General features: G+C 35.9%; 1 protein-coding gene across 3 annotated transcripts in view; it reads right to left on the bottom strand.

Moving 5' to 3' along the window:
- poe (E3 ubiquitin-protein ligase-like protein poe) overlaps positions 1–24,326 on the bottom strand; it is a 206,180-nt gene that overhangs the window by 104,393 nt on the left and 77,461 nt on the right. For 2 of the 3 annotated variants that reach the window (XM_083109941.1, XM_083109942.1), the window contains exons 28-38: positions 21,336–21,554; positions 19,877–20,069; positions 18,466–18,668; positions 15,923–16,082; positions 14,427–14,608; positions 12,115–12,360; positions 9,886–10,020; positions 8,892–9,147; positions 5,743–5,940; positions 4,317–4,412; positions 2,038–2,163 (exon numbers count right to left, since the gene is read on the bottom strand). In XM_083109941.1, coding sequence (XP_082966067.1) covers positions 2,038–2,163; positions 4,317–4,412; positions 5,743–5,940; positions 8,892–9,147; positions 9,886–10,020; positions 12,115–12,360; positions 14,427–14,608; positions 15,923–16,082; positions 18,466–18,668; positions 19,877–20,069; positions 21,336–21,554 — 2,014 coding nt within the window. The remainder of the gene's footprint in view (positions 1–2,037; positions 2,164–4,316; positions 4,413–5,742; positions 5,941–8,891; positions 9,148–9,885; positions 10,021–12,114; positions 12,361–14,426; positions 14,609–15,922; positions 16,083–18,465; positions 18,669–19,876; positions 20,070–21,335; positions 21,555–24,326) is intronic. The other variant, XM_083109943.1, reaches the window with a different exon arrangement.

Below are 24,326 nucleotides of genomic sequence, written 5' to 3'. Positions count from 1 at the left end.
ACGACGTCCGACAACTATCGGACGGCACCAACCGCTCTTATCCCCTCCATCTGTTGACAAGTCCCCTTACTACTCACATACGGACAAAAAAAAAAAAAATGATAATTCAATGCATTTTCCACATAATATTTAGAGGCTTAACCTTTACTCCCCCGATGATACCATATGGTATCATCAAAGTAAGGTCGTACTGGCCCGATGATACCATATGGTATCATGGTGCTGATTACGAAATGAATGTGCTTTTCGGAACTTCATACTCTTATGTTTGGGTGGAAACTGACACAGGTCTGGAGCAAGCCTGGGAAATTCATATTGATGACCAACCTCCCCCCCCCCCCCTCCGCAACATATCCATGCCACATTTCCGAACAGAGTTTCACGTTTTGGCTCATTATTCAACTTGCATAGCACCCAGGAACATGAAACATGCTTCAATCTCTTTGGAAACGTCCATTCTTTGAAGAGAATACTAAGGTTTGCACCTTCTCCCCAAAATAGCGGGAGAAGAGGAGATATTTTACACGGTTGCATGCTCTGATGCTTTAGCTGCAAAACAAAACTTATCCGAAGTAGATTGCTCCCTTAGTGCCCGAGTTATAACAATTTTCCTCCAAAAATGCAAATTACCTATTTCTTGTACAAAAAACTGTTTCATTTTTTGGCTTATTATTCAACTTTTATGGCACCCAAGAACATGAAACATGTTTCATTCTCTTGAGAAATGTCCATTCTTTGAAAAGAATGTAGCCAACTCCAGATTTTTTTCCCATTGAAATTCGGGGGTCGCACCCCCCCCCCCCAAAAAAAAAACCCTCCTTCCTCGGTTCGGCGTTCTGAATTGTACACGGTTGCATGCTATGATGTTTTATCTGCAAAACAAAACATATCCGAAGTAGATTGCTCCCTTAGTGCCCGAGTTATAACAATTTCCCTCCAAAAATGCAAATTACCTATTTTTCGTACAAAAAAAATATCACATTTTTGGCTTATTATTCAACTTGTATGGCACCCAAGAACATGAAACATGTTTCATTCTCTTGAGAAATGTCCATTCTTTGAAAAGAATACTAAAGTTCGCGCCTTCTCCCCAAAATAGCGGGAGAAGATGGGGCAAACTCCAGATTTTTTCCATTGAAATTCGGGGGATGTGCCCCCCAAACCCCCCTTCCTCGGTCCGATGTTCTAAATTGTACACCGTTGCATGCGCTGATGTTTTAACTGCAAAACAAAACTTATCCGAAGTAGATTGCTCCCATAGTGCCTGAGTTATAACAATTTTCGTCAAAAGAGTGTTCGAAGTCAATGAAGACGAAATTCCCTGACATTTCCCTGACTTTTTTTGACACCTCAAATTCCCTGACTTTTCCCGGTTTTCCAGGTTTTCCAGGTCTGTCGCCACCCTGCATCTGGTGGCAAACTAACTAAACATTTCTCTTTTTTACACTTAAAGACCTCTCATATGGATATAGGTTCCACTGTATTATTATTATTAATAATAATAAATAAAGAGGGGACTTGCACTATGTCTTTCTACCCATAGAATATGACAAATCGCAGAAAATTATTAACATTAATTTACAGATTATCTACTGAAATATCATTTTAAAATATTACCAATAAATTGGTATGTAAATTATGGCCAAAGGCTAACAGTTTTTCTGTTAATGATGACCTTAATAATGAAATATTAAAATTACAAATTAGCCAAAGTTCCATTTCTGCAATTTATACCTCATCAAGTCAAATTAATGTGTTCAGTGCTTGCATGGGAAATGAAACTTGTTATTACTATCTTTCCAAATGTGAAAAATACTATTCGCTGTCTACAGCAAGCGCGAAGTTGGCATAAAGAAAGGCATATGACCTGGAAGACATACTAGTGGTTGATTTTGATAGGAGCTGATCCACATGAATGATCAGTACATCTATGGATGAACCAAGTTCAGAATCAATATGCAAGGTCACAAATCACATGCTTTTGTTAATGCCAACTTCATTTTTGCTCTGGGAGGAGAGTAGTCATGAACATTTTACCTGTTGTATTCAGCCTATGCTTAATTTGTTGGGTATTGTAAATCTGAAGCAGGTCATTCCCACCAAACTCAACTTCATTCATTGGTTGGCAATGTTCAAAGAAGTCAATTGGGAATGAAACCATCCCTGTAAAAAATGAACAAAAAAAAAAAAAGTTAAGATTTGGAAGTGCAAGATAAAAGCAAACAATAATAAGGTCTCTTGCAATTAAAAATGAATTCACCTAATATTTTCTTTTTTACCATTTCTTCAGTATGCAAAAGAACAGGGAATGCAGAAGTACAAAACTTTACCATTTCTAGTCCACTCCCCACAAAGGGGAAAAAGTGGGAATTGATATCAGGAAATATTCATTCTTATGCAATAAGATAAAACAGATACTGAAATATTCCACAATCTGTATTTTATTTCCTTGATTTTTAAATTTTAATAATGAAAGCCGATGAGTTATATTCACAATAATTTTATTGGAGTCCTTGGATTTTTTAGCATTTTGTTAATCATGTTGACAACACATAGCTTGAAGTAAGCAGCTTGGGAGTAAAACTTGACAAACCCCACACTGTTCAAATTGAGTTAACATTAGATTGCTGCATAATAATGAATGAAGTTTCTTCAGTAGCCAGTGACAGCCAGAAACACACAGGAACATCTGGGTAAACCTTAAGCCACAATGGAATGGACAAATTTTCACCCGCATTTTACTCGGCTTCATAGTTTTGTGGATTATTAAGTTTCATTCCGGAGCCACTCAAATATGACATATTTTGATCAGTAATAAGGATCTGAGAAATTCAAGTTATCATTTAAAATACTGTATTTACGTGTGTATAATGCATGTGTGTATAATGTCCACCCTGGTTTTTGATAGGAAAAAGTAACAAGCAATTACATCTCGTATATAATGAGCAGTCCAGGTTCAAGAAATGACTTTCTTAGTTGTAGGTCGTAAAGCTGTTGCTATGCCGCTCAACAGTGAATGACATCATTACTATTCAATGAGTCACCACTTGTTATGTGGACCAAGAGGAGAATATCCTCTTATTTAAACAATAAGTCACCAACCCACGCCACCTCCCACTACTCCCTCCACTGTGTTTATCATCCCAAAGCTTTCACTCTTTAACCACCATATTTATTCTGTAATAGTAGAAAGCAAGATCAAAATTACCTTATGGATTTGCAGTGCCCAGGAAGTTATTTTCTATTATTTCTCACCCAACAAATACCGCAGATACGCATCCCATGTGACAGGAGGTGCATGCTCAAATTCAGCCATGCTTTCCATGGTGTCACATTACAAAGTGAAAAATCATGGGAAATGAAACTTTTATATGTGGTTTTGCTCATTTCCTCTGTACTTTTTCTAAAAAAGGACTTCAAAGTATATACTTTTTCCATGACTAATGTAACATTTATAAGAAGCACATTCAGGACCCTCAAACTAGAAGTTAGCAGCCCAAGGTTTCTTCCATTAAGGCATTTACACACTCCATATGTGTCACATTATTTTCTTTTTTCCCATTTCTTTACTTTCATCCAAAGTACCATAAAAATCAGAATGTTCCTTCATTTCGTTACGAGCTTATTTTAACCGCATTGCACATAGTGTCGCCATTTTGAATGGAATACTGTTGCCATCTTCAGAAATGCAGAATTTAAGCTTTACAATGATATATAACATGATAGGGTTCCATAAACACGAAAAATCAATGCAAGTGTCTCAAAATCATGGAATGAGTTGTACGGTTTCATGTTGGCTGTCTGAATTATTCCGTGCATAATACGCACCACAGTTTTTGGGGGCAAAAGTTTTGGAAAAAAGTGTGCATTATACATGAGTAAATATGGTATATATTAAAATTGTACTTTAATACTTTGGATCTGATGTGGTCTTATCTAAGCAGTCTGTAGGTAAACACATATACAGGGTGTCACTGTTCCAACACCAACAAATGTCCAAACCTTTTCTTATTAAGGTTTTGCTCTCTAATGCTACAAACCCTCAAACAACTTGATTTTCTATTGATAATTATGCAGCCATATGTCACAAAGTGATGGTTGCACTATCATTATTATTTCTGTCAAAAATCATACTAGAATCGACACACACTATGGAAAGAGTATCGTGCCAGGAGTGACAACGCAAGTCTCAGTCACCGAGTTCAACCCCTCACCCTGAAATCATCCATGTATCATTAGAGAGACAATGACCAACAGGCTGTACACCTTACAATCAGTGTCCAAAATAGCTCCATTTGTGGAATTATTATAATTACCTGATGATTTTCCAGTTTTTGCAACTTTCTTCTTCCGTGAAGGTTTCAGCGAAGACATTGTGCTGATTGGCTGGACACTAGGTGAGAGCCAGAAACCTGATACGAAAAGAAAAGTAGTTGTTTTAGTTACTTTTACAAATATTCTTTGCCTTTCTTTATTCTTTATTCATATTTATACTATGCATTGTAAAAGGGTAGATGCCTGTTGGGAGCAAGATAATAAATATATAAATAGTTTGTTCGTCGCCTTGAAAAAATAATACTTATTTCATTGTTGTGACAGACATATGCAAAACTTTTCACACAGCGAAAGAGTTTTCTATTTCTCTGTTGTTGCTTTTGCAAATACAAGATCTTGATTTTAATTACCTGGATTTTCAAGTTTCATCATTGCGATGAACCCAAAGAGGCAGAAAAGAAATTTAAAATAAGAAAAAATGCAAATACACATTTCATGTAGGTATGAAATTGAGTTGACTCTCATTGGATTTATTATTCTGAATCATGCATTTTTACCCATCTGTTCTTAACAATAACATCTACGAAATATTGTTTGGGGTTTTGTCCCAATTTTTCACTACAACAGGGTTCCCACTCTGACTTCTTTAGGTTTTTCCAAGCAATTTTAAAATAAATTTCTGGACCATTCTTTGGTGCTTTAACACTAAGTTTAAAGTGATAGACTGCACTCGATATTCGAGAGAGTCAAGTTACTGAACATTGCACAAAAGTGAACTATAAAAAGGGCTAAGCCAATACTGATGATGTTATCTGTTCCCCTGTATTTACTACATAATTAGAGGCACATATTTTTGGTAAATAAAAAAAGCAAAATTTTGGTACAAAAACAGTCTGGTTCAAATGCAGTAAATAAAATAATATTTAGGTGTTATAGCGGTGAATAATCACATCAAAAGTGCTATATAAAATGACATTTTGGTTTTTAAATTGTGAATATAATCCTAAATTTGATTTAAAACTGCACTTATTACACAAAATAAACTTCTTCCCTTCTAATAGCACATTTATGTAGTTACCAGAGTATTAAGTTTATTCCTGTGTAAAGGGGTTCATTTTTACTTCTCAAATATTTACAGTTGAATTAATCAATTTTCCGTGAACTGTATAACTCAAAGGATACTTCAGACTTCAGAAAGTGTCGTGTCGGTATATAAACAGTAAATTTTGTGTTTAAGAGTATATTTCACATTTTGCAGTTCATTTTGCATTATTTCGTGACAAAACAGAAACATGAAAAATGAATATTACAGTATGTTATTTCATATTTCGTGTTTTTGTCAAAAATGAAATATGCATGCCTCTATACATAATAAAAAGTTCTTGGAAGAAAAAATAACATGTACATGATTTACACAACACAATTCAAATTCTTACAAGATTTACCATATCTATAAATTTATATTACCTGTTTGTTCCATTCCAGCCATGTAAATCCTGAGACTTCCATCCTCACAAAGCAATATAAGAGTAGTCCTATGATCAGAATTAGATGACGGATGTCTGATTGCAACCATATCCATTATTTTAGCTTTAGCTGGAACGACTTTGATTTCTTGGATCAATACTGCATCAGGTTTTAACATCAAGATAACAGGGTTGTTGCCTTAAAAGAATAACGAAAAATGTCACTGGTTAGTAAATAAAACCGTATTTCAATAATCAAATGGGATCCATGATTAATCTGTCAATGATGTTTTAATCCAGGGTTGCCCAAACAGGGCCACATCCAGCCTGGTCTCATACTTATAACTAGTGTTGGGCAATATATCGTCCAGACTATATACCGCGATATTGAAAAAAAAGTCATCCAGGTGATATCAACTAGACAATATATTGTCATGATATTCTGGCAATATATATCATGTTGTGATACATCATCCCAATATTTTGGTGGTATACATTGTGTCGGCGATATATCATATTTTGGTGATATGAATCGTGTCGATGATATGTTGGTGATATATTATCGGGATATTTTAATGATATCACGTCAGTGATATACTGTCGCTATATATTTGGTGATATATATCATGGAGATGATATAGCCAATATCACGATACAAAAAAAATATTGTATCGTCTGTGACGATATATCGCGTTATCAAACTTCTGATGTCGTCCATTCCTACTTATAACCTAATGTAGCCTTCCTAACATAATTGAAGGAAAACCAATTACCGAAACTATACACTAATTGTAGAGATTTAAAATAAATAAAAGTACATCATCCTCTTCAAATGGCAAATGCCATCCAATCCTATAGAGATCTGTTGACATTGTGTGGAATCTGTAGTTGCCTGAAAGAAGGCAATGACACTTCTTCGACTGCAGGAAGTAATAATTCACTCCTCATATCGCCAAAATATTTTAAAACTTTAAAATATAATTTGAACTAAGCCATACCATGCTACTAGTTTCTCTCTAAAATAATAATTAACTAGGTAATCACAAAATCTATGAGTATCGTGTATGTATGTACTGCATTGTATGCACAGGATTGCTTTACATATTACTGTACTGTACAGTGTGTCCGTAAAGTCATGGTGCACTTTTGACCGGTCACAGGAAAGCAACAAAACAAGATATAAATGTGAAATCTTCACCAAATAAAAGGAAAACTCTCCAAGTTTCTTACCTATTCAGTGCAGTTTGATGTGGCCTCCATTTGTTGCACGACACACATCTAAACGATACTCAAGTTCTTCCCACACACGGTTAAGGACGTCTGGTGTAACAGAGTGAATAACGCGTGTGATTCTCTGTTTTAAAATGATTAATGTCGTTGATATGTTCAGTGTACACATGTTGATTCACATAACCCCACAAGTAAAAGTCTAAGGGCATCAGATCTGGGGATCGTGGTGGCCATGCCTGGACAGAACCCCTGCCTATCCACAGCTGGGGGAATGTTGTATCCAGAAACTCACGAACAATGTTGGCGTAGTGTGGAAGCACGCCGTCATGTTGAAAGATGACACCTTCTGGAAATTGTGGCACTGCATACATTTTCAACATGTGAAGGTAGTTGTTTGCCGTCACAGTCTGCTCCGCAAAGTAAAATGGGCCTATCACTTTACCATGCATCAGGCCACACCACACGTTCACTTTAGGGGTATTACGTTCGTACTCAACGTAGGCACGAGGATTTTCAGCAACCCATATTCGGACGTTATGGCGATGAACATGTCCACAGACATGGAATGTCGCCTCATCGCTAAACACAATCTTCTGCAGAAATCGTTCATCATTGTCGATCTTATAAAGCATATCTGTAGCAAACGAGAATCGTGTGTATATATCCGCCGGTTTGATAGCGTGCAACAGCTGCAATTTGTAACCACACCTTATGAACTGTAATCTTGCTTAGGTGTAATTGTCGAGCACACGCACGCACAGATTTTTTAGGGCTCCTTAGGTAGCTCTCCCGCATAGCCTCTACAGACTCGTCACTTACCGATGGCCTACCAGAACGGGGTTTGTCCAACAAACTGCCGGTATCCTTCAACTGCTTATCCCACCGATTAATGTTATTCCTATGTGGTGGCGCTTCGTTGTACACGCGACGATATTCACGTCGCACTTTGCTCACGGATTCGAACTTCGCAAGCCACAGAACACACTGGACTTTACTCTGTACCGTCCACATCTCGACTGGCGTGGGCGAGGGCTGATCCGCTGCTGCGAAGTTCGTGGTGTTGCGTCATCACCTGTGTGCGCATACGCTTGCGCATCATAGTACGGAAACTTGGAGTTTTCCTCTTATTTGGTGAAGATTTCACATTTCTATCTTGTTTTGTTGCTTTCCTGTGACCGGTTAAAAGTGCACCATGACTTTACGGACACACTGTATATGTATTTAGGCCTATGCCCTTTAAATACACCATAACAAATGTGTTTTGTTGGTATAAACTGAGTTTCAATGCACTTTCTACTGGTCTTTTAGGTTATTTCAGTTAATCAAACTTTCGTTACACCGGTCAACTTATCCCCCCCCCCCCACCCATTAGTCCGAAATTACGAGGTTTTACTGTACATTCAATCTTGATGGTCCCAACATAGCAAAATGTTATAAAATTTTCCTCTATTTTAAATTTTCCCGCATTTTAAGTTTTTTTCCAGCTTGCTACCCTGAAAAATGTAAAATTGACCTATTTTCGCATAACTTTCAGGATAGTTAAGGCTTTACAAGTGTCACGTGGCATCTTTGCCGACCTTGCAAGACTCAAGAAAGTGATTAACTTGCTTTATTTGACTTCGCTTTTGTGTCACTTTTGGCTAATTTGTGAAGATGGGAATGAGTAATATGATGAAATTGATGAATGGAAACTCAGAAACATCCATGTCCAGGCCAGGATTCGAACCCGGGACCCCTGGCATCGTAGCACGATGTGCTAACCACTCTGCCACAGGGGGTTGGTTATTGGCATGTATTGCTGATTAAATTTAATGCAATGCACACACTGGTACTATCACAGCCGTAACACTGACATGTTTATATTGCCTGACAGAGAAACAATGAATCTGCTCTACTGAACAAAAAATAGGTACAACTTACTGCTCTGCATCACGCTGCACACAAGACCTGGATGGTTTGGAACCTCACTCCATTGGCACAGGGGCTGGGCATTGTTAGATTTGCTAACCCCATTATTGTTCTTCAGATTAATCATGAATACTGTAGTTAACTCGTTGTCCATATACTTCAGAGGTGCGATGAAGCTCTTTCCCTGACTATAGCTGAAGAAAAGCAGCTGAAGGGCATGTGAGTAATAAATGGAAACACCTCCACCTCCAACTTGGCCATTAACATCCTGAAAAATATATTGGAAAATGACATTCCTTAAAATTCCATGAGCTTATTTTTCAACACTTTTTTTCACACACAGATTCCAGCCAAATTTAAGAAATTACTGTGACCACAAAAAAAAATTCTGTAAGGAGAAAAACTCATTGACTTCGTTCATTATTCTTTCACCAGTTTCCATAATTTCAAGTGTGCCAGGATCATTTTAATTAAAATGTCACAGATTTACATTATGTAGTCTGTTATCCACCCTAACCAAATAATATTGCCATAATTATGAAATATGCACTTTACTAGTAAAATAAAATTTAATTATAATGATATAGCAAACTCAAATTACAAATTATAGTACAATATACAGTGGAACTCCAATTTTATGTTCTCGAACATCACATTTTCCTGCATTATACATTCAATCTTCAATGGTCCCGATACAGCAAAAAGTTACAAAATGTTTCCATATTTTACATTTTACCACATTGTAAGTTTTGTTTTTACCTTAATCTCCTGAAAAATGTAAAATCAGAGTTTCACTGTAATTGCTGTTGGAATACAAACTTCAACAAGCATAGAGGAAACTAGAGACATAAGGAAACGTGGAAATGCCAGTAAACTTCTTTGCATCCTTCATAGGATGCAATACAAACATTTGCCTGAAGCAACTAAGGAAAATCACATCTGAAACTAAAGTCAGGATGGCAGGCCATTTCCTGTTTTCCCCCATCTACAGTACATGGATACTCACCTTAATTTCTGAGTGGTAGACTTCGAGTGTATTTGTTACATAAAAAGGTCCATGTTGAGCTGAACTTTCTTCATTCATGGCTTGGCTATAAATGTAACCGGCTGAAGACATCAGCAGCATGTGAGATCCTCCATCCTGCCAGGTGGGAAAAATGCAATTAGGTTCAGTAAAGCAGTTATTGCTCCAGCCGACCTCCATGGAAGAGCGGTTATCACAGCATGTTACAATCGCAGGGGCCTTGGGTTCAAATCCCAGCCTGGGCATGGGTATCCTTTGTGAAAGTTCCTTCATTAATTTCATATCATCACTCATCCTCATGGTCGCAATTAACCAAAAGTGGCAGAAAAACAACGCTAAATAACAAAAATCAAGTCAAGCTATTGTTCTTGTACTCACATTCACTAGAACTGGTGTTAATTCACTATACATGCTGACACTAAACCAAGTGCTCTTATCAATTCCTGTTAATAATGATGGCTTTAAGTTGCTTTTCTATGATTAAGAGGACGAATAGTGAACTGATGCATACATGACATGAGAACAACAATGCATCCATGCCTTAAACAAGATTCACCTCGGCATCCCTTAGTCCAATGTACATTAACCACTCAGCCATGGAGGCCAGTTTAATATTTTTTAATCTGCAAACATACCCATAGATAAACAGCTGGGATTAATATTATTATTATTTTTTAATATTTGTTTTTGTTTATCATATTCTACTTATCTTCAAAGTACTACCTCTGATATCTGAAACCTGGAAGACTTCACACCAAATAGCGCACAACACATACCACTTGGGAATGAACCAATCAGTTGCAATGATTCACACCATAGTGGCATGACAAACTGCACAAGCCTGCATTTGATTGTTGCTTCAGTCAGAAATTTTACATAGAATAAAATTTCTTATTTCTATTAGTCCAATACTTTCTTTTTAAATGTGCAAAAGTAAGAAGATAATTCCTAACCACTGAATTTAGTCACACACTGAACTTGAAATACAGGGTGATTCAGAATTCCTATTTCACACTTCTAGAGGTTGTAGAGGGGACTTGATAGATCAAGTTTTCATAAGGAATACATGGGAACATGGTACTACACAGATGACAAGATCACATACTTTCACATCTTCTGCTTCACGGTAGGCAACCCACATTGACGGAGGGTGACATCTTCGGTCACCTGATGTCATGTGTGCTCTTCCAACGTCCTCTGTTTACAATACGGTCATTGCGGAAGACAGTACAGTATGGTTGAATACACGTTTGCCGAGAACACTGACATGTTGTTAATTTTACGGCGAAGCTGGATGCAATGGTAGAGCATTGTTTGATGCAAACAGTTTTCCGCATTGTGTCACTCCATCACATACCATTTTTGCCCAATTAGATGATGATGGAGATGTGAAATTATGTGATTTTGTATTCTGTGTAGTACCAAAATGCTACGTTTTCGGACATGGGTTCCTTATCAAAACTTGATCTACTAAGTCCCCTCTACAAGCCCTAGAAGTGTGTAATAGGAATTCTGAATCACCCTGTATAATACACAGCTTTCTCTGAAGGGAATAGAAAAGATTCCATTCCTGAGTTAAAATGGTCAACACCTGAGGGGGAAATATTTTTATAAGCAAATGACAGATGTTTTTGGTGCAAGACTATTTTTCTCAAAATTCAGACGAGCAGCTTAAAAGTGTGGCAGAGTTTGTCTAAATCAACTTATGCACTTATTGGGAATGGACCTACAGTTTAAAGTCGGATATGAACTGTGAATTGAACCTGGGGAGTCAAGACAACTGCATTAACTGCCATGCTATCATGGAAGCCCTGAAACCTTTTACCTTGAACAGAAATCTCTTTGCCTAATTTGCTTACACTTGTGAATTGCTTTATTTCATTTAATGAGGACTCCACGACTTTTTCTTAACATGAATTTAAATAACTTTATGAGGGACATAAATAATATGTTTCATTGTGCCACTATTTCCTTCAAATTTCATAAGTCAAGACGTTTAAGTATTATCAATCAATATGCATTGTCCATCAATACCAACAAATTATTGTTCAAATCCATCTCAGAACTCCCATTCATAAGAGAGCCAAAAGTGTTGACAGTTACCTACATTTCCCACCATAATGAAAAAACAGCATTCCTAAATTAGCGAACTACATCTAAGTACTAAAAAAAAAAAACAGTACTAAATGCATAAACAAAGGGCAAACATACCTCTAGACAGACAAACGTGCAATCTCTAATTTTCCCACTTGGTACAAGGAAGAAAAACTGTGGACTTAAATTGTCACGGCTCAGATCATAAATCTTGACAAAATCTGCAGTCACAAGAGCTAACTCTGTTTGCGATCCCGGAAGCCATATTGCTCTGATGATGAAGTTTCCAGTTTCCAACTGCGGGTGCAGAACTAGGTGATCAGCCACGCTACCACTGCTGCTAAAAGTTAGCACATGGCAATCCTAAAAAAAAAAAAAGAATTGAAAACATACAGCTTTCTGAAACAGTACAACATTATACAGTATACAAACTACAGTCAACTCTTGATACAACGATCTTTCACCGTTCCCGGGAAAAGGGTCGTTATTTCGAAGAGGTCATTATTGGAATTTGCACCAATTTTCAGCTTAAACGGAGCTCAAATGGACACAAAAATTCCTAGGAGATGGGAACACTATTTATCCTGGTGGTTATACAACCTGTTATGCACAGGATGCATGTTGCGAAAACATGAAAACGTTTTCACAAAAAAGGATTTAAAATAATGTTATTTTCTTTTAATTGTGCAGTCATTGCTCTTCCACGAAATTCTTACAATTCTAGTTCATGAGAAACCCGTTTGCACTGAGACCTACGGAAAGGAAAACAATCTCTCGTTTACTGCAAGCGAAACTCGAAGAAACTTGACACCAGCAAAAAGTTGGGAGATAATCAGGCAGAATGAATATTGGAGCATTGTCTATTACAAGATTAACTGGTAAGGTACCTCGGGAGAGGCAACCTTTCTAGGCACCAGACAAAAAAAAATTCAAAAAAAAATTGGGCCTGTAAATTTCGTTCTGGTTCAGCTGTGTAAAATACATCGTAAAAGAAAGTCATGTTTTCTTTCCTTCAACCAACTACATATTCATCCCCCTCTCCCATTCCAGGGAGCAGTCCAAACTCTTCCTCAATTTGCATTGTAATCCAGCCTGAAAAAGAAACATGCAACTTGCGATCTGTTTGCACCCAATGCGTATTCTAGGATACATTAAACAGCGTCCCACTCGAATCATTCGGGTTTGGAATTGGATTTCACTTTAAACTGTATATTTAGTCCCGATTAGCCCATCAGCATACAATGAACTCAAAACAAGCTTTATGAAACCTGCTCATTTTCAGATATCAAAATGGGAGATCGTTATTTATTCTCACGTTAATCGACAATTTAATGTTGGATTTAGTAGTATTCTCGATGTCAAACAACTGCTCCCCCAAAACGTTTTCCTCTTGAATAATGTTTCTTTAAATCGGACTCAGCGTCCATTCCTACACTGAGCTTTTTTTTTCCTTTCTTTTTTTTGCTTGCACATGAATGAATGGTCTTGAAGAAAAGCGGCGATTATATTGTGTGCATTTCCTTCCAACACTGCTCTGACTTATTTTCCTGTAGTTTACGGTTATTACAAGCATAAGAAAACAGTTTATCTTTGTGACGTTTCAGGAGAAAATCGTGGCTGAAACAATCCCCTCCATTTGCTGACAGGAAAAGAGGGAGAAGGCACTCAGCCAACAGAACACTTTTTTGGCAAACATTACGACATCGGAACAGTTAGGAAAACGTATGAAGTGAGAAACGGGAGTTATGGTGCACGTACGATCGAAGCAAACTTTTGCGGAAACCTGGATGACAATGCATTAAGTGGGTTGACGATCCATAGTTGGCCTATGTGGTTTTGATTATCTCTAACTGTTTCACTTCTATATGAAGTGTTACAGGGAACAAAGAACACGTTTTGAATGAAAGCGTTTACCGGAAGTTGTCGGCTACAAGGTCAAGAGTTGCTCACTCACGGGAACCTGCTGAACTCTAGGTCAGAGCTAAACAGACGGGCAAGACTTCCAGGCACCACACATCTGTATTTTGGAACATTCCTGCGATCTTTAATTTCTCAAGGTGGTGTATTTATCGATGAAGGAGCTTGACCTGCAATGCACATTGACCAAGACCACAATTCCCTCTGTAATTTTGGGCTTCCAATCCTGCTACATTTTTTCATCATATGTATTCACTATGTCTTTTTCTTTTCTGCCTACCAAGGCTGCAGAACCTGTTTCCAAGTTCAAAAATCACACACTTGTCCCTAGAGGTTCCAAAGCAGAGAAATGTGCATCCACTTGTGAATTTAACAAATAAAACTTTTTTTTTCTTTAAATAAATAAACGTCTGATGAAGGGAGCATGTGTTCTCCTGAAACGTCACAACACAAAAACTGTCTCTTTATGTTTGTAACAACCATAGACTACAAGAGAAATAAATAAAACTTACCTTTAATCCACAAACTGCTAGAAAGTCTTCATTCCAAGGATTTCCAGTGATGGAGAGAACGGTGAAGGGGATTGGCGCTGATGCCAACCTAGTCAATGTCAGCTTCCGTTTTGACGAATCAGCTTGCTTCAGCAATGCACTCAGTTGAAGAACAGTGATTTTTCCCTTTTCATGAGAGACAGCTGAAAATATACATATATGATTACAAACTGTGCACAAATCTCTATCTCCACTGATAATAGCACTGTTCTACAAATGTTCACTTTTTTTTCTGTTACAAAAAACGAAAAGTAGCTGTTTCTTACTGAAATTGACCTCCTGAACATGAATATGCACTATATTTTCTTAAGATTGGCTCTTAATTTGAAGTTACGGATAAGTAGAGGCATATAATTTTGGTAAATAAAAAAGCCAAATATCGGTATAAAAATGAAGTCAAATTTGGGTTCAAAAGTGGTCAATAAAATAAAATAAAATTTCGATGTTATAGCACTGAAAAATCAGATGAAAAGCGATATATAAAAAGACATTTTGGTTTTAAAATTGTGAATCCTAAATTTGATTTAGAAACTACACTTACTACACAAAATTAACATTTCACTTCTAATAGTATATTTATGTACTTATCAGACTATTAAGTTTATTACTGTGTAAAGGAGTTCATTTTTGCTTCTCCATTAACAACAGCAGAATTAATCAATTTTCCGTGAATTGCATAACGCTCAGGATAATTCAGACCTCAGGAGGTGTCACATTGGTAAATAAACCCTAGATTTCGTGTTTAAGAGTTCATTTCGCATTTTGCAGTTCATTTTGCATTATTTCGTCACAAAACATGTTATCAAAATGAATCTCACACATTTCAAAAACATGAAAAATTTACACTACAATGTGTTTTTTGATACTTCGTTTTTTCGTCAAAAACGAAATATGTATGCCCCTACCCATAAGCACTGCATTGACTAATTTTCAAGATAAGCATAATTCATGTTATATAACAATTAATCATAAGCAATGTGGACATAACTCTATAAATATATCAAGGGCACCAGCAGAAGGGGAGCCGGGGGCACTTTACCCCTCCCAAAACATCTGGGAAGACTTAATACTATTCAAATTTTGAAATAGCATGAAATGACAGACGAGAGGCACCGTGAAAGACAGCAGATTAAGTGCCTGTGCAAATTATTATCGTAGCGATAGTGATGCTTTATGCTTGATGATAATTCTCTTAACCAGGGAAAAGCATCACTCAAAGTTTCCTCCACTTTAAAGAATGGGTGCTTTCATTTCTGTAACATAATGTGTGTAGAACAGTAGCATGCCAATTTTTACATCGACAAGCATGCTAAATGGCTGTGATGGTTGGAAAAAACAAATACAGTATATGCCAAAAACAACAATAAAATACATTAATTGCTGCTACAAAAAAGTTGTGCCTTCATTTCTTAAATTTTCGAATTCATACAGGCAATAAGTCTTCTGATGATGCTTACCAAGATGCTGCCTTTTCCCATACGGTGATGACAAACAGCACATTGCTACTCGTCGTATCATGTGAGCTGAAAGGAGTTGTCGAATTGTTTGACCCTGGTCACCTGAGTAATTCATTCGCACATTTTCAAATGCTCCTTCTTGGGATCCTAAAGTTGGTACCTACAAGAAAAATTTTAAAGAATACTTTAAGGACTACGGTGGTAAAACACAGCATAGCATTGTTGATTAATTTTAAAAAATACTGTATATTAGTGAAATCTATTTATCTCAGCCTATGTTCTCACCTACAGTCTAAACAGCATAAACAGTCGAATCTCAATTTTATGTTTTTCGGGGGACCAAGCTGATAAAACTTAAAATGCAGAAAAATGTAAAGTCGAGGAAAATTGTATAAGATCTTGCTATGTTGGGACCATCAAGATTGAAAGTTTATGCTTATAACATATGCTTTTTGCGGATACAAACAAAACATGTGGGAGTTAGAGCACAATGTGGCAACAGTGTCTGCTTAAGCACCCCTCTTCTGGATTTCATTTCAAAATTTGATATCGCGATATATCAAGAAAATATTGTCACAGATGATACGATACAATATTTTTTTCCATATCTGTATATGACTATAAATTAATACATTGTCATAATAATATTTGAAAATGGTTACGCTAAGTTCAGTTCCACATTTGTCCAATAGTTATAATAATTTTGGTCATATGATTGCTCAAAACTTATTCATATAATGCAATTAAGTGTCTGAAATTACTATTTAAAACTAATTTTATTAAATATGATGTTTAAAAAAGCCAATTTGTATATCATTACAAAATTATTAAATTGTGCAATATTTTGAATTCATACTCATGACAGTTATTTTTGACTGCTAATCTGAAAAACAAATATCTTCAATCGTGTGTGTTCTTTCGGACAAGCAAGATAGGATACATTCAAATTTATAATTAATTTTATTAAAATTGTGTACATTTGCATAGGCATCAAGGTTTATATACAAAGGTCAACTCTTTAAAATTGTTCAATGTATAATATGATGTCATTCTTGGTATGTTGTATCAACATTCAAAAAATGGTAATTGTAATCACTAGATAAGTATATTCTTATATGTACATTGCTAAATAGCTGTAACAGAGCAAATATGTACATTTACTTCACAAACATTCAAGCTGTTAAGCACTTATTGACAAAAATATAAAACCAAAACAAATGAAGATAACACATGCTAAAAAAATCTTTCTTGGACTAGTTGCTCTGATACTAGTTGTCTGTGACTTTTAATGAATCTCATGATGGAACAAAGGCAAGTACAAATGTAGCAATATGGGATGGATATATATTTTTGCAATTATTGTTGCTTTTAAAGCATTAGACTTTGCAATTTAATGATAAATTGGATGATTAAGCTATATAGAAGCCTTTTCTGGATCTTGAAAGAACTTTGATTATGGTATAATCTTTCAAAAGAGTATAAAATTGTGGAATGGCACTCATATGTATAAAATATGCCATATTCAATTTGAAGCAGTTAATAGGTATCTGCTTTCATCTCCATTAACAAGCAAACTTATAAATGCTACAATACCTCAAATGGATGCTTTGAGGAAAGTTACATAAAGTGACACACATATATTCTACATTTGGATGTGATTTAGCTAGATGCTGAGTTTTGAAAACTGAAGATCAGGATTGTAGAAAACCTGGATGTAGAAAGTGGCATATTGAGTATACTCAGATTTAGAACTGATGCATGCTAAAATATATGAAAAAGACATATGCTACTTCAAGAGGGAATAATAAAGAAATATTTTCTTTATTTCAATTACATTTATATGTGATAATGGTCTTGATAACCACATTGTAAATTTTGTTTTTCTGTTTTCTAACAATATATTTTGCATAAAATTACTTATAATTGTTTCAGCATAAATATAAATGTTGTTCCTTAGTTAAATGTAAGTTAGTATTTCCTTTTTATCATAGAACCGTAGCTTCCTACTGTGCTAACACTTTAGTTTGAATTCTGACAATTTTGTCAATCAGGACTTCAGATTTAGCCAAAGGCATTTCGGAAGTTGGTTAGTGAGATGGATTAACTGAATTGGTTGACCCCACTGTCTTGTACTTATTTCACTTTTGATAATAGGTCTCGATATTGAGTCTCACTGACTGCATCTGTCTCACATGTTTTCATTTTCGTAATATGTGATATCAGCGATATATCATCTCCATGATAAATATTGCAAAATATTGTGATGATATATTGCTAAAATATCATGATGATATATATGCCAACATGATATATATTGCCAAATATTGTGATGATATATTGCCAAAATATAATAACGATATATCATCTAGTTGATATCGCCTGGACAATATTTTTTTCAATATTGCAATATATATCACCCAACACTAAAAGTAAGTTGCTCCAACATGTAAGTGTCCAAAACTACAACAGTGAAGAAATAAAATATATGCTGCATTGTGCTCTCATTCAGGCTAAATACAATTAGATATGTAGGCCCGACTCACCATCAGTTGATCAGTGTTTTCAAACTTCTTCTCCAGTGAATGAAGTTGTTTCAGGGCCTTTTGGGCACGCTGGTAACAACCGACAGGAGAATTTCTCTGGCAAGAAGCTTCCACAGCCGGCAGCAGACACTTCAACATGTCTAGCAAAGATGAAACGACAGGGCTACTGGAAATATGAGTTACTAGTGCTTCCCGGGAACCATCTGCAAAAGAAAAATAACAAAATAAAATATAAATACACTTGAATGGCAAAATGCAGGAGAAATTGTGTACTAAGGATGGGCTAATATGAAATTTTGGCCGATAACGATAAAGTATCGATATAAAATTTACCGATACCGTTATTCTACCGATCTGATATAAAATTAGATATGGTACTTGAAGAACCTGAAATGTTCATTGATCTCCTTAACAAATGTGTGTTTCGAGGTGACTGCAGTGCAAAAGAAGTTGAATATTTAGACAATTACTTTTTTAGAAAGTAGGGCATTGAGATTATCCATAAAAATTGCAACAAAATGGGAGAATATTGCACTAATTTGCACTAAATTATAAGATATTTATGAATATATCGGATCAGTGAACTAATCGGTAATTTTACCGGTACACCGATATGCCTATATCGGCCGATACCGATAGAGTACAGATTAATCGGTCCCATCCCTATTGTGTACATGTCTATTAGGATGCATATTTTTATTTTGTGAAATATGGGTTAGGTATTCAAATCACATTTGATATTTTATTTATCATCATTTATAATATACTACTGGTTTACCCAATTTTAAAGAAAAAATTGATTTTTGTATGTTCAATTGTACATTTTCTTCTAATCTTTTTGGTTTATTATAGATTGCATTATGTATTCCATTCTGTGTACTTCGTAATGTCTATTTTGTAGTGAGCAATGAGTTAAAACTATTACGTAATCTCTTGGAATCCTAACCACTATGTGCCTCCACCAAGTATCGAACCAGGTTAACTTTGGTCTTGGCTGAAAAATTATTATTAATAAACTCATTCTTTCTCTATAGTTTCTCTGCACTTCACCAGCATGCATTCTTCTATGTTCTCTCCACATAAAATAACACAGTATGAAATGTGACTCTAAGGTAGTAATCTTAGAACTTTTCTGAAACTGAAGAAAGCTAATACTCAACTTCATCACTGGTAGGAGAAATGGTACGAAATAACCCTCACTGGGAAGTTGTAAAATAGTAACGAAAATTTTTAAAAAATTACAAATTGTAGTCACGCAAACGAAACTTACTGACTTTACTGCCCATTTTTTGAAAATAATACTGACTTTAATTGATTTTACTGACCATTTTCCACCCTCGTGATCTGGTTAATGTACTAAATCTGATACAAAGATGAAAATGGTAATAGATCAAAAAGAAGAAAAACTCACCAAGTTGCTTGGCAAGAATCTGCCTTTGTTTTGCTCGGTCATCTTTCCCTTTTTCATTCTTATCCACTGGTTGTGGTGAGGATGGGCGTCTCCTTAGGGAGCTTGTCAACATTTGTTCTATGCCAAAGGGAGACGGTCCGGTAGATGTCTGGGACACATGGTCACTTGACTGGGGACTACGTTTCACAAGTGCCTGGAAATGAAACATCAAAACAATATTCTTATAAATCTGAAATACAGTCTATATTCTTATGCTTAAACACAAACAAAAAAAAGCAAGAATTAAATTTAACTAAACAAAGAACTGAATAGTTTGGACATATGTGCATGCACATAACAGAAATGATTGACAGGAAACCAATTAATTAATTCCAGAAATACAGAATTAGCTAGAACTAGAAGATAATCACCTAGAAGCAATATTTATGCCAGTCTTACCTTTTCCTGCCAATACCAATTTGTTCAAATATTTATTAGTGTTAATATGTAATTTTATTCAATCTAGCAGTTTTGCTTTATAAATATAAAATATATACATAATTTAATCATGAAGTAATGCAAATATCTGTGCAAAATTAATGAACATTTGTCCATCGGTGTTTGCTTGTAGCTAGTATTGACAATTTTTTCTTATGACATGTACAGTCACGGACACTTCTGGGTTGTAATGATTTAATTTAAAGTCAATGGTGGTGTTACAACCCAGAAGTGTCTGTGACTGTACATTGAGCAACAGTTACTGCTGGGAGCTGCGATAGAGTATGAAAAAAAAGAAAAACATTGATGGAATATATATATTGGCAACACTTCACAACTGGTCTAATGAAAAAACTATAGAGCAAAGGCTACACTGTTTGAGCGTAACTAAAGTGCTCCTAGGATTATGTATTTTCTTAGACTTAGCACTGCTTGGGTGATATTTAGATGGAATTGATGAAGCGACACTTACAAAGAACACCCGTGCCCAGCTTCGGTGGAGAGTTCGAAAGTTGTTCACTTAACATGCTCCTCCACCAAGCTGTTTTTTCTTAAGATTATGTTAATCCAAATATTCACCAGAAAATGCACAATGGGCAGAGCAGAAGCCAGACACATATGCAGCATACCTTGGAAGTTTTATCAGATACACTGAATGACATAACAGAGGATAAAATGGCTACGTGCATACCCAATCTGATGCCAGTGGCTACCAATACCCCAAAAAAAAGCAGTAGTCTTTAGTAGATTCCAGTTACTCTTTATGGATAGAAAAGGTTGAGGAAAACCATCACATACAAGCCTAACTCACAATTCATGAATGAAAATTACTGTGCACATTCATCAACACAAAAACCATCCAAACATTCATTCAAGAGGGCTTTAAAGATTTATGTCTTTTCCCCTTTCACTCTCAAAATTCCTGTTGGGAAAGTAACACCTAATTTTACTGTAAGGAAGAAATCCTGAAAAACAAACGAACCTGGCAGCTACCATCATCCTTCGCTCCACAATCGCAAAAGAAATTTCCATACTTTGCATATGTAACATCATGTCCTCGATGACAAACTTTGGCGCACACCGTACAAACACCAACTCCATCAACCATTTTGCAAGTGTGACAGTGGTACCAGTGCTGGTTCATGAACTCCTTTTGAGTGATCGTGAAAGTGCACAATTTATTGCACAAACTGTCTTCATCCTGCAATATGGGAATTGTTTGGTTTCATTGCAAAAAACATATGCAACAGTTACGATTTTTTTTTTTACCACAAAAATGATCTTTAATTTAAGGTAATACCATTTCATAAGCCCACCTAGCAAACAACAATATTCCAAAGGGTGGTTGTATGGGAAATATTCCAAAGGGTGGTTGTATGGGAAATGGTGGGAGCCTTAAGTAGAGGGATGGAGGAAGTAAATTAGGTTTTGATTTACACCACTAGAAAAACACGAGTAACCCAAACTAACTTTTGCTTCAAATTTATTCATGTGCCAAAGTCCATTACTTCTTATTCAAATACAGAATCTAGAATGATCGCAAACATATGAAAGACACAATGATATTGCACTGCCACTACCAGAACCCACACAAAGGTCAAGGGAAGAAGGAAAAGGTAGTTATATTCTTGTCAAAGCTCAGGAAATTGCCACTGCTAAACTTTTAACCGTGCAGTTTATGAATGTCATTTGACATGGGTCATTCCATGTCAAATCAGGCAGGACTTTGACCCTCATAGTCACAGATTTCATGATATTTGGTCCACAGCTTTCCTTTGCTCCAAAACCGAGACCTATAAAAAAATTTTGCTGAAATATGATTATTACATATTATATGAGGGTTGATCAAAAAGTCAATTTTCCAAAACACGCTTGTGTATCTTTATTCGTTCCAGAGATATAAGCAACTGAAAATGGCCTGTTGAGATATATGCAACTGAAAATGGCCTGTTGAGATATACGCAACTGAAAATGGCCTGTTGAGATATATGAAAGTGAAAATGGACTGTTTTGGAAAAATGAATTTTTGATCAAGCCTCATATAATAATCATACTTCAGCAAAATCCTTTCACAGGTCTCGTTTTGGAGAAAAGGAAAGCCGTGTACCAAATATCATCAAAATGAGTGACTATGAGGGTCAAGTCCTGCCTGATTTGACATGGAATGACCCTTACATAAGACCTAACCCAATAACCTAAATTCTACTATAGATGAATTTTAAAATTAAATTCCATACCATATCCGATTGGGCTGAGCTGATAACACTATGAGCCAATAACAATGGTGATTCTCTTTCCAATTACCAATATAAATAAAGATGCTTGGAACTTGTGACAATTAAAAGTTGTTGAAAATATTGGTTAATATTAGTATCAGTCCAGTTACATTCATCAATTTACAAAGATATTTAAGAATTATGTCAGAATATTAAAATTCATGTTATGCAATAAATCTAGTTTTCACACAATATTGGCGCAAAATAAATAGAAACTTGAAATTCTGCATAATTTTCAGGATAACTAAACTGTGTGAAAGTGTCTAGTGGTACTTTTCTAGATCCCATGAAAGATAAAAATTCTGGAAAAGTATCAGCTGGTATGGGCAAATAAACCACAACTAATATCTTCAAATACTGGTATTGGTTTGAGAAGCCTATGTTATGCACAGATAGGCTAATTGAGACTGGACAAACAATTTAAAGTGGGATTTGAACTACTGTGTGCCTCAATCGGGTATGGAACCCAGGACCTTAGATTACAGGGTGGCAACGTTACCATTATGGCATCAGGGAGGGCAGATACTGACTCAGAACTAAATTCATGATATACCGGTAACTATATTCTTCAATACAGCTACATCTCAGAAAAGGTATGGGATTTAATATTAATTGTATAATAATAATGACGACTGTGTCATGTTTGTCAACATGTACTTTAACATTATTAGGTCGGATTCACGACTTTCAAAACTATTTCCTTTCTTATGCATTATTGAAATTCTTTAATTTCTTTTATTGACTTTACAATACAGAGAATCTTATTCAGCTTCCTGTTGTGAAAATTTGAGGTTGTAAAAGTAGGCATGTGCCCAAAGGAGAACAACGTGTGTCAAAAATGTTGGTTATGCTCTACCCATAATTTACGCCACTGGCCAGTAATAGCATAGTGTATATAAGGCTTCCTTGCATGGTGCTAATTTAGTGAAAAGCATTGAAATTCTGAAAGGTGTACGACCTGTACAAAAAATCATACCTTTGGTCAAAGGGCAAGGTTGATGGAATTGGTTCAGTAAGGTATGGTAACATAGGCAGAAAAGGAAAGGAAAATTTCAGATTTCTTTTTGTGAACAATTTTGTATTACTGCTTGCATTCTACAGTACATCAATCTTTTACCATAATTTGTAACTGGCCTAGCATGTACATATATCAACGTGGTGATAGCTGTAATAGAGCTAATTTTAATATTAATAACATACACAGTGCTCAAAGTGGGAGATAAGACAATTTGCATAAAGCATTCCCCCAGCTAGGTTAATTTACGTAAGCATCCCCCACCCACTTCATTGTCTCGACATTGAACCAACCAACTATCCACACTCAACAAGACCTCCCCACCTATAAACTTCCACTTGGGACCTCTTGAGTAGTCTTTTAGAGCATGCACTCTTTGTTGGATATATTTCACTCTGCTATTGCATTCAGGTGGATTCATTTATGCACGATTTACACTGATGGTTATTTTATTAAATGTTAATTAAAGGAGTAGCTGAAAGCAAAATGAATTTTGCTAGTTTTCTCGGCATTTTCTGAAATGGAGTTAAGGCTTTTTGGCTTACCAGGGCAGCAGACTTTTGTCTACAGCCAGAATATGACTCTGGATTAGGGCTGAGCCGATGTATTAGTATCGGTGATTTATTTACCGATACCTGCCGATACTTTCCTGGCATTTTCGTCTTACGTGGGATCTACAAAA

Source organism: Lepisma saccharinum, chromosome 23 (assembly GCF_977018435.1).
Source record: "Lepisma saccharinum chromosome 23, izLepSacc3.1, whole genome shotgun sequence".
In the NCBI taxonomy this organism is placed as follows: Eukaryota; Metazoa; Arthropoda; class Insecta; order Zygentoma; family Lepismatidae; genus Lepisma; species Lepisma saccharinum.
This window is presented reverse-complemented; position numbering and strand designations above follow the sequence as displayed.